Consider the following 15703-nt stretch of genomic DNA (forward strand, 5'->3'; position numbering starts at 1 on the left):
TGTCCACTTCCAGTGAGTTCTTGCCAGGTTTAAAATTGGGGATTACGGTGCTTTCCCGCCACTGCGACGGGAAATCACCACCAATCCAGATACGGTTGCAAAGGTCTAGGAGGTGTCGTTGGCAGTCCACCGAGAGGTGTTTGAGCATCTGACAGTGGATGCGACCTGGCCCGGCAGCCGTATCAGGGCAAGCGGCTAGGGCACTTTGGGATTCCCACTCACTGAACGGAACATTGTAGGATTCAGGGTGGCGCGTGTGAAATGAAAGGCTCTGTCGTTCCAACTGCTCTTTCATGGAGCGGAAGGCCAGTGGGTAATTCGCAGAAGCGGAACTCTAAGCAAAATGCTCTGCTAAGCGGTTTGCAATTGTGTCGGAGTCAGTACAAACTGCTCCATTCAGTGAAAGCGCAGGGACGCTGAGGGGGGTCCAATACCCATAGAGCCGACTAATCTTGGCCAACCCTGCGATGGAGAGATATGGAGGCCAATGGTGGAGACATACCTTTCCCAGCACTCCTGCTTGTGTTGGCAAATGATGCAGCGGGCCGACGCACGGAGCTGTTTAAAGGCGATGAGGTGTTCCAATGAGGGATGCCGCTTGTGATGCTGGAGCGCCCGCCTGCAATCTTTAATCGCCTCAGCAATCTCAAGCAACCACTAAAGCACATGGAATGGCAGATTCTGCAGCAGTAATGATGCTGGTGGTGACTGAGTGAACCACCGCATCAATGGCGTCATTGGAAAGAGGCTCAATAGTGACAATGGAGGAGAACAAGTCCCAGTCAGCCTTATCCATAGCCCATCTGCAGGTGCACCCAGAAGAGTGACACTGTGGCAAGGACAGAAAGATTGGAAAGTAGTCACTACCGCACAAGTCGTCATGTACACTCCATTGGACAGACGCGAAGAGGCTAGGTCTGCAGATCGGAAGGTCGATGGCTGAGTACGTGGCATGTGCCACACTGAAATGCGTGAAGGCACCATCATTTAAAAGGGAAAGGTCGAGCTGTGCCAATACATGCTCAACAGTGGCACCTCGGCCACTGATCCACCCCAAAGAGGGTTATGGGCGTTGAATTCGCCCAGTAACAGAAAAGGGGGCGGCAATTGGGCTATCAGCGCAGCCAAGACGTGCTGTGGGACATCACCATCCGATGGAAGATACAGACTGCAGACAGTAACAGCCTGAGGCATCCACACCCAAACAGCGACAGCTTCTAAATGTGTTTGTAGAGGGACAGACTCGCTGTGAAGGGAATGAAGGACGTAGATGCAGACGCCACCAGATATCCTTTCATAAGCTGCTCGTTTCCTATTATAACACCGATAGCCATGGAGGGTGGGGGTTCGCATTGCTGAAAACCGAGTTTCTTGAAGAGCAATGCAGAGGAAAGGGTTAAGGCTGAGAAGTTGTTGGAGCTCAGCAAGATGGTGGAAGAAACTGCTGCAGTTCCACTGGAGGATGACATAGTCCATGGCTGAGAAAGGCGTGAAGGGACTGGGGAGGCAGACTACGCCGCTGGGTCGCCTGCTGCCACTGATTGAGCACCCGTGCAAGTGACATCCACTGCGTCCGAGGGTCCGGCGAGATCTAGGTCCTCAGCGGACGCCAGAATCTCTTCCTCATCCTCAGACGCTGAGCTTGTAGGAAGCAATAGGATGGGTGCCACTGCAATATCTGGATTCTTGGGAGCCTTCTTCTTTTTCTGCTTTTCGCACTGGGCCTTCGGTGGTTCTGGTTGGGAGGGCTTCACTGGGTTGGTCTCAGGGACGGGCGAGAACCAAGAAGCACTACGACCAGCGACCTGTGGTTGCTTCAACCACTAGCAGGTGTCCGTTTTTCCACTGGTCAGAATCTGAGAAGGGTTGGCCACAAGGGACCCCTTCCTGGCGAGAGGAGCCGAAGAAGACTCACGCTTCTCCGGCTGGGAAGTGGGATCTGATGTCCCCGATGGTTGTGGGGGTGTTGCTCCTGAAGTAGATGGAGCAGGAGCGACAGGGAGTGAAGTGCCCCCCACCATCAAGGGGGCAGGTGGATTCTGACGGACCAGAGAGCCAACTGTACGCGACGAAGTGGGAGACGGTAGAACCGTTGACGCAGCGGCGGTGTAGGTGTATGTCATTGGCACAGGATGGAGTCTCTCATATTTCCGCTTAGCCTCAGTGTAGGTCAGGTGGTCCAGGGTCTTATATTCCATTATCTTCTGTCCTTTCTGGAAAACAATACAGTCCAGAGAGCAAGGGGAATGGTGTTCTCCGCAGTTAACACAGATGGGAGGCAGGGCACATGGAGTATTGGGATGCGAAGGGCATCCACAATCTCGACACATGACACCAGAAGTGCAGCGGGATGACATATCGCCAAACTTGCAGCATTTAAAGCACCACATCAGAGGAGGCATATATGGCTTCACATCACAGCGGTAAACCATCACCTTGACCTTTTCGGGTAAGGCGTCACCCTCGAAGGCCAAGATGAAGGCACCGGTGGCTACCTAATTATCCCTTGGTCCCCGATGGACGCGCTGGAGGAAGTGAACACCTCGCCGTTCTAGGTTGGCGCGCAGTTCATTGTCTGACTGCAACCTCCGTGACTGGGTAGAGGATGCTGTTTTGATTAGAACTGACCCAGAGCACATTTGGACAAGCCACCCACCTCCCCGAACTTGTCCTCTAAATTCTCCACAAAAAACTGAGGCTTCGTCAACATAAATGATTCACCATCAACTCGCGTACAGACGAGGTACCGGGGTGAATAAACTTCACTGCCTTCTTTACCCACACATTCCTCCCATGGAGTGTCCAGGGAGGGAAATGATCTCTGATCGTATTTCTTGCCATTGAGATTAGACCTCGATCGCTTAGAGATGGCTGGTGGAGGACCACCAGCGAGAGATGATGTACCACACTTCATTGCGGGTCATCCGCCCTGATGCCACCCACTCCGACCAGGGGCTCTCCCCACGGGCGCCACCCAGCCACATCAAAGACCACCTGGCAGGATGGTCTTTGCCGGGAGTCCTGATGCCCCAGAGAGATAGGCATCTAATCCTCGGCATACGTGGGGAGGTAGCAGCTCAGGCATCAGCAGTGCGATCCCTGTGTAGTCAGGGGCTACCACCAAGAGGATACATGACAACCCCACCACAATGGATTGGCTACCGTGCTGGGTTTTGGGTGTTGAATATCCATTTGTATTGTGACAGGGAAGATGGAAGCGCACAGTGGAGGGCATGTATGCTACCCGGAGCACACCACAGCCGAAGTGGCCGGAAGCTCGGTTAAGTCCAACTCCATGACGATATCGAGTGTGCCAGATCTGAGGGCATGATGGATTTATGATACACCACGTATGGCGTCCTTCCCCAAATGGTACACACTAACAGAGAATTTTGAAAAGTACAGGTCAAACCCCTTACGGGACCATCACATTAAGGCCGAAACTCCTTTTAGTCGCCTCCTATGACAGGCATGAATACTAAGGTCCTATTCTTACACCCCGACCCGCAGGGGGGGGTAACAAATAGGATGGAAACTTCACAATTCATAGTCATCCACACTGATGACAATTTAAATTGGAACTCCTAAAACAACTTAGTTCAGTCACATTTTTGCTTAGGATCATCGCAAATCTGGGAGAGAGTACTTCATTAAGGATACACCCACAAATTACTGCACTTGACGAGATGACACTGTGCAGACCCAACTGTACATTTCATGAATGAAATACATAAATAAGTGGCAGGCCCGGATCCGAAAAGGGGGGGGGGGGGGGGAGGCAAACAGGGGTATTTGCACCGGGCGGCAATTTCATGGAATCAAACATTGGAACATTCAGGTTGGAATGTCAACAATATTACGACAAGGAAAGTCGCTACTCACCATATAGCGGAGATGCTAAGTCGCAGATAGGCACAACTAAAAGACTTCCACAAATAAAGCTTCAGGACATTAAGGCCTTTGTCCATACACACACACACACACACACACACACACACACACACACACACACACACGTACGTACGACTTCAGTTGCCTGAGACTGCGGTCGTGAGTTGCAGTATTTGCGTGCGCACGCGCCTACGTCTATTGTTGACGAAGGCCTGTAATGGCTGAAGGCTTTATTTGTGCCAGTCTTTTTGTTGTGCCTATCTGCGACACAGCACCTCCGCTACGTTATTATTGATATGATTTTGAAACGCAACCCTGTTGGTTTTTGAACACATTCTAAGCTGATTTTTGAATGCGTGCGTAGTGTACGTGATGTGTCTGTCGCATCAAGAAACAAACACCTTCCCCGCAAACAAAAGGAGATACTACAAGAGCTGAGCCAAATGAACCCGAACGGATGAATGCCAGTCGCTGTTTGATTATGTGGTTGACTGGGTGTGCAAATGATAAGCGTTCTTATAGTAATTAGCGAAATCCATGGATTCAGACTACAAGAGTGGAAACAAACGACAAGCAGGAATAACAGGTAAGAAACATAACACATAATCTTCCCGGTGTATCCAAGAAAATGAAATTTTGACAAAAAAAATTTGTCAGAGCGCTACCCTACTAGGGGCCAGTTGTACAGGTGCCGATTAGCAGCCACTTTAAATTCTGTTCTCGAAATAGCTCTGAAAACGCCTAACCAGAGAAGAAACGAGGAACCAAACCGGTTATTCCGGCAGGGTCAGTGAAGTTAACCGGACAATAAGTTTTGACAGTGCCTAGTGATGATAAGATGGTTTTTAAAACGAGGAAGGAAAAGGAACGGGAACATCACACAAATTATATGGAAGAATATGAAGATTCCAAATTTATACAAAAATTTCGTAGTACTGCTACTTTTCGATCTCACCCTTGGGACACTGGAGCGTATGAACAAAATGTCAAACTATTTCCTAACATAAAACTTTTTGCCTGTAGTAGGCGTAATAGGCATTTGATACTGGTACTTTTGTCAATTACATTCTGTCGTGCTATTTATGTAAATGATAGATAGAAATTTGTGCCAAAACAGTCTCGCCTATTTGGCGTGTGTTACAATTGCTGCACTATTAGAAAGGCGTATTTCGTTTTATCTAGCAGACAGTGACAAACTAGACGTTAAAAAGTACTATCTGTATTAACAGCTTTTTCAGTATTAGACAACGACATTTCGATTTCTCATGCAGCAAAAAATTTGACGAAATTTGATGAGTTGCAGATTCTTTCGCAGAAGGAAAGCATGAGGGTGTAAAGTAGTAACAAGATTAAAAAAAAAAAAACTGCTGGGACCTAAGAACTGAAGAAATGTACTGTCTTGTTTGTCTCTAGCCTTTGCTGGTTTTGTGTTTCCTGTATTTAATTTCAGGTCACACAAAAGAGAAAGTTATTAGCTAATAGGCAATAAAGAGCGCAAATTTTCTGAAGAGTTCTTATTCCCCAGGTCACAAATAATCCCACCCAGTATTGTATTAATTGTGAGGTTTTTTTTTTTTTTTTTTTTTTTTTTTTTACGAGGAGGTAGGATGTCAAACCGGCCGACTGGGAGCAGGAGATTTTAATTCCCACTGTTCTGAATATAGGTTTGAAGGCTTCCATTAAAAAAATGTACAAGTTTGAATTCCACAGAGCGAAATATAGTGATATAGTGACGTGCGATAGAGGAATGCTGTGTGAAGGAGCGTGGCGCTGCATTTTGGCACACTTATATCTCCTCGAACATATGTTTTATATAACAATCTCTTAAGAAAGATGTAGGCTACAAAATGAACATTTTTTGAAAAAATAATTGACTTCCTATCTCGGAGGGGGGGCGCGAACTACCAAGTTTTTGCCACGGTTCGGCAATTAAGTAAATCCGGGGCTGATACGTAGTTTCCGTCTTTACTTTGCCTTCTCCACACACATTCAAATAAGTAAAAGTCAAATACATTTTTATATTCCTTGTTCCTCGCGAATATCACTTAATAGCAGACAATGTTCGTTAAATGCTGTCTGCATGTGCTCCTGTACGCAGCTACTTGACGTGAAGATTAATGTTCGTTTTACAGAGAGGTGTTTCAATCCATCAGACGGGCTTTTATAGTACTGTAAACACCAGGCACTATGGTTGTCCCAAGTAAGATTTTTTTCCTTAGTTATATTCAGCAGTATCTCATTCGACAACACGGAAAATCACTGATCACACTTTCAATAGCGCCGAATATTCATCGCCCGTTGCATTACTTCCTCCTCAGAACAGGGATTCACTTCAACAATTAAGTATTTTCCTAGCAAATTAAATTTTTTTTTTCTGTAACACACATTCCTGTACAATATTCCTTTCAACCAATCGCGACCGAGCGAGGTGGCGCAGTGGTTAGCACACTGGACTCGCACTCGGGAGGACGACGGTTCAATCCCGCGTCCGGCCCTCCTAATTTACGTTTTCCATGATTTCCCTAAATCGCTCCACGCTAATGCCGGGATGGTTCCTTTGAAAGGGCACAGCTGGCCGACTTCCTTCCCCGTCCTTCACAAATCCGATGACCTTGCTGTTTGGTCTCTTCCCCCAAACAACCCAACCCATCACGCATCCATTTCCAGGTTTTAATCTTAGAGATAAATTTGTTGCCAAACTTAAAAACCATTAAGTGTCATAGACAAATGATAGACGGAAACGAGCGAACCAAAAACCTTTCCATAATGAGAATTGTTGCTCACACCCATTATTTCCTTTACGCGACACCGCCATACCGTTTATTAAAATTTTTTCTTCCGTTCGTAACGACAGGGGCACATCACTTACCTCTTTCGCGATGAAACCTCTGGTCATGCACCCATTTATTATTTCCTTCTCGACTTTTAAATCGTTAAAAAAATCCAGATAAATTCACCCGCTCGTTTCGGCAGCTCGGGAAAAGAACTCACTCAAAATTAAAACATGTTCGAAACCGATCACAAACTGAATAACCGCCAAACTATTCACTTGTCAATACTAGCCAAAGGGAATACAAATGGTCAGAGAAAGAAAGCGAACTTCAAATTTTCACACGTAACGCATATCCCCGACTTGCCAGTGTTTTAACTAATAAATTAGTTAATACTCCGCTGTCAAGATACGACTTGTATTTATATTATGAAACTGTAGTGTGAAAACAACAACAAAATAAGCAATGTATCGTGAGCTACATGTAATGCAATGTAACTGTTCCCCTATGTTGTAGGTCTGTTCGCATTTAGGGAAAAGCAGGAAATTTTACTCGTGGCGGCTTATAATTACATAAGGAAATTAAAAGAATTTCTGAATGGCATCTCCTTCTACTCATTAGATGAATTTTTGGATATAGTAAGTAGGTAATTCCCCTCCATCACCAAAAATAATATTAAGTGTCATGTAATATTTTGTGTAGTAATCTCTTGTATAGACACCTTTTATTAACCTGATAAGTTCCATATCATTACGAAGTGTCGTATTCATGATCTATGGAACAAGCACTAATCTAATTTAATCATACAGAATACAATACCAAACTTCCGCGTAACTAAACATCCAAACTTCCGCATAACTAAATCTCGAGTCCGAGATGAAAAAAATTATATTTTAGATAAAGCACTTGATATATGTTTCAAACGGGGTTAATTATTACGTAATATCTAACAGCCAAACTCTCACCTTTCCTTACACAGATCTCGGGCTAACCCACAGATTACACTGACATCACACACAGATTTTTTGATTTACTGGCTGGGTTATATGCAGCTCACAGCCAGTCACCTTCAACCTAAACTGTGTGTCGGGCTGTGCTACAGATCAGTCTGTCACCACAGTCGGCTTTTTAAACTCTGTTCACAACTTCATGCTAACCACAATGTCAGAAATCTATTTATTATCTGACGCTATTTTTAACAAAGGTGATAGTTTATTAAATTGTCGAATATCATAGTCAGCACCATTTCATAAATGCCAAAATACGAAAAAAAACCCTATGAAGACGAGTTTAATCGTTCGATTGTAATTGTCATTTGAGCTAACGTATTACTTCTAATGCTAATTTCCACAGTAACTAGACTATTACATCAGAATATTGTTATCACTTCATCAGTTCCTAATAATATGACATATATTCGATTTGAAATATAATTAGTCCATAAAGCAGACGACGATTTTTTCATATCGTCAATAATTATTTAAATATAAGAAATAAGTACAACAGGGCCATACATTTGTGACACGAAAACGTCAATGTATATGCCGCATCGAATTTCATGTCACTCACTTAACCAAATGCTTCATTCGGCCGGAAAGCGATCTCGTATCACACTGCAAATTAAGTTTTCGTACGCTATGTCCCTTAGTTACTTCAACAATTTTTTTTAAAAAAAGGACCGTGAACACAATGCAATTTTATCTTCTACAAACATTACATATTTCGTCACTTGTGTTAGCGAAGAACTTTCCTTAACAGAAAGTGAAAGATTCGATCTGGGTGATTTTTTTGTATATATAATTTGTCTGTTAAAAATCTGATAGAATTGGTACATTGTTCCACGCGCCAAGATCTTTACGTGCATAACCGCTTGTTTTAGACATTCAAACGAATTCATCTATAAAAAAACGGTGTTGTACTATAAAACTAATATCAACCTTCTGGTATGTGCATTTTAACTTACCTCGCACAGCACTTCACACAACTGTCGGCTAACTTCCGTAGTTTGTACAAACTAAGCGCCGGTCGTAAACAAACATTCACAGTCACTTGTTTACAGAGATCTTATATGTTTTTTTTTTTCAGAAGCGTCGTCTGTCATCAAAATTTGCGAAGTCGAACAACGAACATACTGCAAGCATTAACAACTCTGATTGTAGGTCGAGTCGTGTCTGACTATGTACCAGAAATAAACGCTACATTTTGCTAGTTTCAGTCTTTTATGTAGTAAACAGAAATAAATTTGTAATTTTATCAGTTGCTTAGTATTTCAGTCCTGCTGTGGTGGAATTTAGTAATCGCAAATTGGTATTAAAAATGCGTATGGCAATAAAAAAAAATGAATTGATAAAGGAACTTGAAGAAATGGAAAGGTTGACTAATCAATACAGAATAAGGAATGAATGCATGATGAACTTTGCAGCTGTTTCATTTTTACGGTTGATAATGAATAAAAACACAGTTTCGTTTCATATTATGCTTGTTTCATAGCGGAGCTGTCACTAATTATTTTTATTTCAGCGCTGTTGAGGAAGAATGATTATAGTAGCGTTGCCCAATACAGGAATGACAGCTACCTAATTTCTTTGGTTGACTTGTTTTGAACCCTGCTCCCAGGTTCAGAAGCCACTTAGTACATACCTTTAATAATCGTAAACATAGGGCTGAAGATAGTTTTCAGCTTCTTCGAAATGTCTGTTGGTAAAACAAGAAAACTTTTGGATGTAGGTAAGAAACGTGATTTTCCGTGTGACACCCCTTGATGAGCATTTGTTAGCATTTAGTGCAAATATGATGTGAAGATATGTTATATGTTTGTTATGGGACAACACTACATGTTTTCATTTCCTACAGCTCGCTTTAGCAGGAGTCCGTTATGTCACTTTCAACACAGATCAGTTTATACGCATTCGCAGCTCCCAGAAACACACAAAATGCTTTATAAATCTGTCCGCGACTTCTCTGAAGCCGAGCTGAAACCATTGGCTTCAAAGTTCGATCGTGAGCATTTGTACCCGGGTGATCAGGTACGTTTTTCTCCTAATACTTTCATCATAAATTAACATGGAGATCCCCGAAAACTGCATGACCCCCCCCCCCCCCTGACACACTGATAGTCATTGTTAACGAGCTTGTAATCACCATGCAAATATTGTTTTGACTAGATAAAGAAGATGGGGGAGTTAGGCCTTATGGCTGTAGAGGTTCCAGAGGATTTAGGAGGAACTGGTTTAGACTATCTTGCGTATGCCATTGCCACAGAAGAAATATCAAGGGGTTGTGCTTCTGCAGGAGTAATAATGAGTGTCAACAATTCTCTGTACCTTGGACCTATTCTCAAATTTGGTACACAGAAGCAGAAAGAAAAATTTATTACCCCATTCACTACAGGTCAGCGTGTGGGCTGCTTCGCTTTGAGTGAACCAGGTAAGTTGTATTTCAAGGTTTCTTGAAATTACTGCTACTAGTTGCCTTTTGTTTTGTTCTTCAATTTCTTTATTATTCCATTACCAGTTTCGAACCACCTAGTGATTCATCATCATATGGTACATATTTATTAATTGTCTGCAGCAGTGTAGGATTTGTGTTGCTGTGGCAAGATTTATAGGCCTAAATGAAACACGTAAGCACTCAGTGTGGCGAGAATTATTCACATTAATTCCCGCCACACTCAGTGCTTACATGTTTTGTTTATACATCTTGCCGCAGCTACAAGAATCCTACACTGCTGCAGACAATTAATAAATATATACCATCTGATGATGAACCACTAGTTGGTTCAAAATCAGTAATGAAATAATAGAAAAATTGAAGAACAAAATAAAAAGTAGCTGGTTGCAGTAATTTCAAGAAACCTTTATTCATAACAGTCACAGTGTTCCTCGTCCATCATGGATAGAAGTGTTATGTTTTATCCTTGTTTTTCATTTGTAATATTTATGGAACCTTGACATGTTTCTCATACTTGTGGCGAATACTCTAAAGTAGCTAGTTAAACTTGCTAAAGATCTTTAGGTGATTGATTGTGCTGTTGTAATCAATCTGCAATCAGTATAATGTATTCTAGGAAATGGCAGTGATGCTGGTGCAGCATCTACTACAGCTCGTAAACAAGACAAAGGATATATTCTCAATGGTACAAAGGCATGGATTACCAACGGTTATGAATCTGAAGCCACTGTTGTTTTCGCAACAACAGATAAAAACAAGAAGCATCGTGGAATTAGTGCCTTCCTTGTTAGTAAACCAACGAAAGGTGCACAGTTTTGTTTCATTGATAATTGTTATGCTTTCACATATCTTTTATGTTAACACAAATAAAATTTATGTTCAGGTCTGGAACTGGGAAAAAAGGAAGATAAACTAGGTATAAGAGGCTCTTCAACATGCAGTTTGATATTTGAAGACTGTTCTGTGCCAGAAGAAAATGTTTTAGGAGAGCTTGGGATGGGTTTCAAAATTGCAATGATGACACTGGGTAAATTTCTTAATGCATATGCCTAAGTTGTCTTTATATTTTTATAGTGCTGGTGTAGCACATAATTTATAATTGTTATTTCCATTTGCTTTCAGATGCTGGTCGGATTGGAATTGCTTCACAGGCTCTTGGCATTGCTCAGGCATCACTTGACTGTGCAGTTGATTATGCAAGCAAACGTATTGCATTTGGCTCTCCTATATTGAAACTACAAGCTATACAGGTTTGTTTCTCAGAATAGTCTGGATGTCATATTATGATACATGAGATTTATTGGTATTACTGTTGCAGGCAAAGATAGCTGACATGGCTCTGAAGGTAGAGTCAGCAAGACTTCTGACCTGGCGGGCAGCACATTTAAAAGATACAAAGCAACCATTTACGAAGGTGTGTAGAACTCTAATTATTTTAATATGTGAAAGAAAGAAAGCAAGTAAGTTTTGATAAGTTTTTAAGCATAATAGCTGGTTTTTCTAACCATCGGAAATACGGAAGCGTCCGATCCCACCCGTCTGCTTTGACCCATGATGTCACAAATATGACGGAAACAAAAACAAACACACACGCTTTCCACAAGAAGCCTAATGACACTAACGGGACAAGCGCGGGAAATGGGGTGTTTTGGGTGGGGGGCAAACTAAATATAAACAAATTTAGATGCCTTGCGTAGCTACAACGTGTAAGTGAAGACAGCCATGCATGAATACCCACCCACCTCCCCAGGGGTTGTAACCCCTGCAACCCATAGAAGATAAAGATGGTTCAGTAGCTGATTAGTGTTTTTTGTCTTTAAAAAAAAAAAAAAAATCTCACGGGATAGAACGAACAGATCAGAAAGATAAATATAATAAACTAAAACAGAAATTCGAGGAAACAGATAAATAAAATAAGTAATAAGTGTTTTTAAATTAAAAAAAAAAAAAACAAATCTCACGAGATAGAACGAACAGATCAGAAAAGTAAATAAAATAAGATAAAATGGAACTGGAGACAGCCACACTCAAACCAAACTCCGCACCGTCATGACGTCACACACGACAACACCCTTACGTCACGGGTCGAAGCCGACGCATTGGATCGGACGCTTCTGTCGATCCTAACCATCTGCTGAAACAGCAACAACTGAAAAGTAAAGTTTACACACGTGGAAGCTAGGATAAGAAGAGTAAAAGTATGTTTTATGACTTACAACACTTCCTTTGCCAAGTAATGTACTGTGTGCACTATATCAAAGCTAAGGAAAGCACAGAGTGCAGAGAAGGCATCAGAGATGAAGAGATGTTAACAACAGTTCATTGCTATGTCAGTCTTCCTTTTATCATCTGTCTTTCTTGATCTGAGATTAGGGACCACTTACTCAACAAATCAGGTGCACATTTTACTCTTTCATATTTCTGTTGCTTGTAATCAGACCAGGGATATAGTGACAGGTGAAAGCGGTCTGCTTGTCCTGGGCTCAAACCTCAATTCTAGCCTTTCTAGGGCAATGGTCTTACACCATGGACCACTTCAGAGCTTCAATTAACCATCCCTCTCTGCTGTGTGTGGTGTATTCTATTGTTTGTGTTTCATATCATACTTATCTGCCACAAAGTGCTGTCATACAGCTTCTAAACTTTAAGATAGTCATTTGATTATTCATACAGTGTCACGGCACATGCATTTGCTCCTAGAGAGAATATTTTTACATATATAGGAAGGGTGGGAACTAGCATGAAAATATAACAAGACAGTCATACATTCATGTGATGTTTTTCCTTTCTGCAATACGGGGTAGGGGGGGGGGGCTAAAAACTGTCTTCAACTAAAATCTTGCACTGAAAGCTGCAGTGCTTTACTGGGCATGGCTGTTGCATTTCTCCAGCCTTTGAACTGACTCTCCGATAGAACTATAGCCTTCGATTCTGCCCTTCAGCTTTGAGCTGTTACATAATGGTGCTGTAATGGATTATGTTGTGTGTGTGTGTGTGTGTGTGTGTGTGTGTGTGTGTGTGTGTGTGTGTGTGTGTGTTCAGAATATAAGTGTGAGTGGAGGTTACCAAATATGTCGTTTGTAGCAAGAATGTGCGGCTGCCTTAAGTGTCTACCAGTTGCCATTCAGACAGGTATATGTGAAGGTTTTAGTGTAATAATTTGTGATGCTCAGTCTGCCAGAGGACTTGCTTTGAGAGATCGAGGCTGAACATGTCAGTTATAGTTAGGCTGACCTACTTCTTTTTTTGTCATTAATCGTCTGTTTGGTAGCCTGTACATGAAACAAGTGTTATTAGATGGGGTAATGGTTGAAACTGATGAGGTATGGTTTAATTAGAGGAAGTATGGAAGGGAACATGGTGTTGTGGGGCTTTGGGTTTGGTGGGGTGGATTTTGTTCAGATGTTGTACCTTTGTGATGTGCAAATATTGTTTTTATAGTTAATTGTTAGTAATATATTTCAATTTATTGTGAATTGTTTGTTTTATGTTAGTGTTATTGATTTATTTAGTTTAACTAAAGTTTACAATATCAAATGTTGTTAACTGTGTCAGTTTTTGCTTTCTGTGTTGCTCTCAGGCATTTCAGTTGAGCTATGTAGATAAGCAAAGTTTTCAATACCACATCTCTCTAATTGCTGTGATTTTTGCTTTCTGTATTAGTATCGGGCTATTTAGTTAAGGTGTGTAGGTTAATTGAAGTCTTTGACACCTATTGTAGTTATTTAGCTCTAATTTTGTGATTTTTAGTGCCTTTGTTGATAACTATTGTGTTCTTTTTATCTTTCTGTTGTTGTTATTATACAGACATTATATCATGGCAGTTCTAGGCAGGGTTGTTTTGAACTATGGTTGCATAAGATGCTAGTAGAGATCGGGCCTGAAGTACCACTGCCAACTGTAGCAAATAATTGCCCTGTAGCCATTACCAAATGCTTTGTTACTCCAATTTGCCCTGTGTGGCAGATTGCTTTTTTCCTTATTCTGGAATGAATGAAGAGACTAATCGTGGTGCATAAAGGGAGTCGAATGTGACTATCTCAAAACAAAATGAATCCGCGATCCCTGTGACTGTTACTTAAGTTCTGCATTCATGGAAGCACAGAACGTGGATGTAAAATGGTAGTCCTTTGAGAGGGAGGCGGGGCTTATTTCCCTGCGACGCTCCTCTTCCCCCGGGTAGTTTGAGTTCTCATTTTTTTATGGTTGCGGCCGATATACTGTCTGCATAATATTCTTTTTTGTTCCTCTCTCTGTTTTTATTTTGGTTTTTATCTCTGAGAATTTGTGGTAGTTGTTTTGGATATTATTTTGTTCCTTTCCAAAAATCCTCAATTTCCTGCTAAAAAATCCTCAGTTTCTCACAGTTGTCCCTTGTGATACCGTAATTTATGGTGTATACATTTTCATGCCAATGAAACAGTTTATTGTGATGTTATGGCTGCCATCTTGAAATCATGTCTATAGGTATTTTGGGACTTGTCAATTGATTAAAGTCGGTGGGCAGTATCGGTGGTATCAGTATATCAGTTTTATGTAGACTCTGAACTGTGATGCACCTTTGAATTTTTCACATGTAGTAATCGTTCCCAGAAGAAATGATAAGTAACAGGAAAAAAATGTGGGATTAGATGAGTAATACATTCATTCATAGTGTTCTATAGATCCCACAAAGAAGAATATAATCTGAATTGTACTAAATGCTTTTTCCGAACATTATTTGAACAATTAGTTTGGGAGCCCACTCAAAGTGTAAATGATTGCGAAAACATACTTGACCTCGTAGCAACCAATAATCCTGAGCAAGTAGGGTGCGTCATAATGGGTACAGAAGTGAGTGCCTGCAAGATTGTTGTTGGAAGACTGAATATCATAAAATCCAAATCCATCAAAAATAAATGCAAAATGTATCTATTAAAAAAAGATATATAAAAATTCACTTTATGTCTTCCTAAGCAACAGTGTCCACTCCTTCCGTACTCACTATATAAGCACAGAGCAGATATGAACAAAAAATTCAAAGAAACAATATTGATGACTGTTGAGAGATTTATACCAAATAAATTAATAAGAGATGGAACTGAATCCCCATGTCACAAAAATAGGTCATAACACTGTTGCAGAAGAACAAAAGTAACATGCCAAATTAAAACATAAAATGTCCAATATTGCCGGTTTTACAGAAGCTCTAAATTTAGCAGAGACTTCAATTAGAGATACTTTTAATAGTTTTCACAATGAAACTGTGCCTTGAAATGTGGCAGACAATCAAAGAAGATTCTGGTCATAACTGATGTACACCAGAGGCAGGACATTATCAGTCCTCTCGCTGCATGATAGCAATTGTAATGCCACCAATAGCAGTGCCACTAAAGCAGAGTTACTAAACACAATTTTGCGAAATTCTTTCACCAAAGTTGAAGTAGTAAATATTTCATTGCTGAGACAGAGAATAGCTGGCAACATGAATAACTTATAAGTAGGTGTCCTCAGTGTAGTGAAGTCACATAATAGAGGCAAGTCTTCTGGTCCGCACTGTAAACCAATTCGGTTCTGTTGAACATTTTTTAATATAAATGTGAAAACTTTTT

At 41.4% G+C, this 15703-nt stretch overlaps 2 protein-coding genes across 3 annotated transcripts in view; one reads left to right on the top strand and one right to left on the bottom strand.

Moving 5' to 3' along the window:
• LOC124544869 (trichoplein keratin filament-binding protein) overlaps nucleotides 1-8737 on the bottom strand; it is a 754849-nt gene extending 746112 nt beyond the window's left edge. For both annotated transcript variants that reach the window (XM_047123585.1, XM_047123583.1), the window contains exon 1: nucleotides 8626-8737. The gene's annotated coding sequence lies outside the window, so the exon portion shown is untranslated. The remainder of the gene's footprint in view (nucleotides 1-8625) is intronic.
• A 150-nt stretch (nucleotides 8738-8887) lies between these two features.
• Nucleotides 8888-15703, top strand: part of LOC124544870 (short-chain specific acyl-CoA dehydrogenase, mitochondrial) — a 32235-nt gene continuing 25419 nt past the window's right edge. The window contains exons 1-8 of the mRNA XM_047123586.1: nucleotides 8888-9034; nucleotides 9183-9389; nucleotides 9516-9688; nucleotides 9827-10088; nucleotides 10729-10917; nucleotides 10996-11139; nucleotides 11235-11362; nucleotides 11431-11526. Of these exons, the coding sequence (XP_046979542.1) occupies nucleotides 9353-9389; nucleotides 9516-9688; nucleotides 9827-10088; nucleotides 10729-10917; nucleotides 10996-11139; nucleotides 11235-11362; nucleotides 11431-11526 (1029 nt within the window). The 5' untranslated portion in view covers nucleotides 8888-9034; nucleotides 9183-9352. The remainder of the gene's footprint in view (nucleotides 9035-9182; nucleotides 9390-9515; nucleotides 9689-9826; nucleotides 10089-10728; nucleotides 10918-10995; nucleotides 11140-11234; nucleotides 11363-11430; nucleotides 11527-15703) is intronic.

Source organism: Schistocerca americana, chromosome 8 (assembly GCF_021461395.2).
Source record: "Schistocerca americana isolate TAMUIC-IGC-003095 chromosome 8, iqSchAmer2.1, whole genome shotgun sequence".
Lineage (NCBI taxonomy): Eukaryota > Metazoa > Arthropoda > Insecta > Orthoptera > Acrididae > Schistocerca > Schistocerca americana.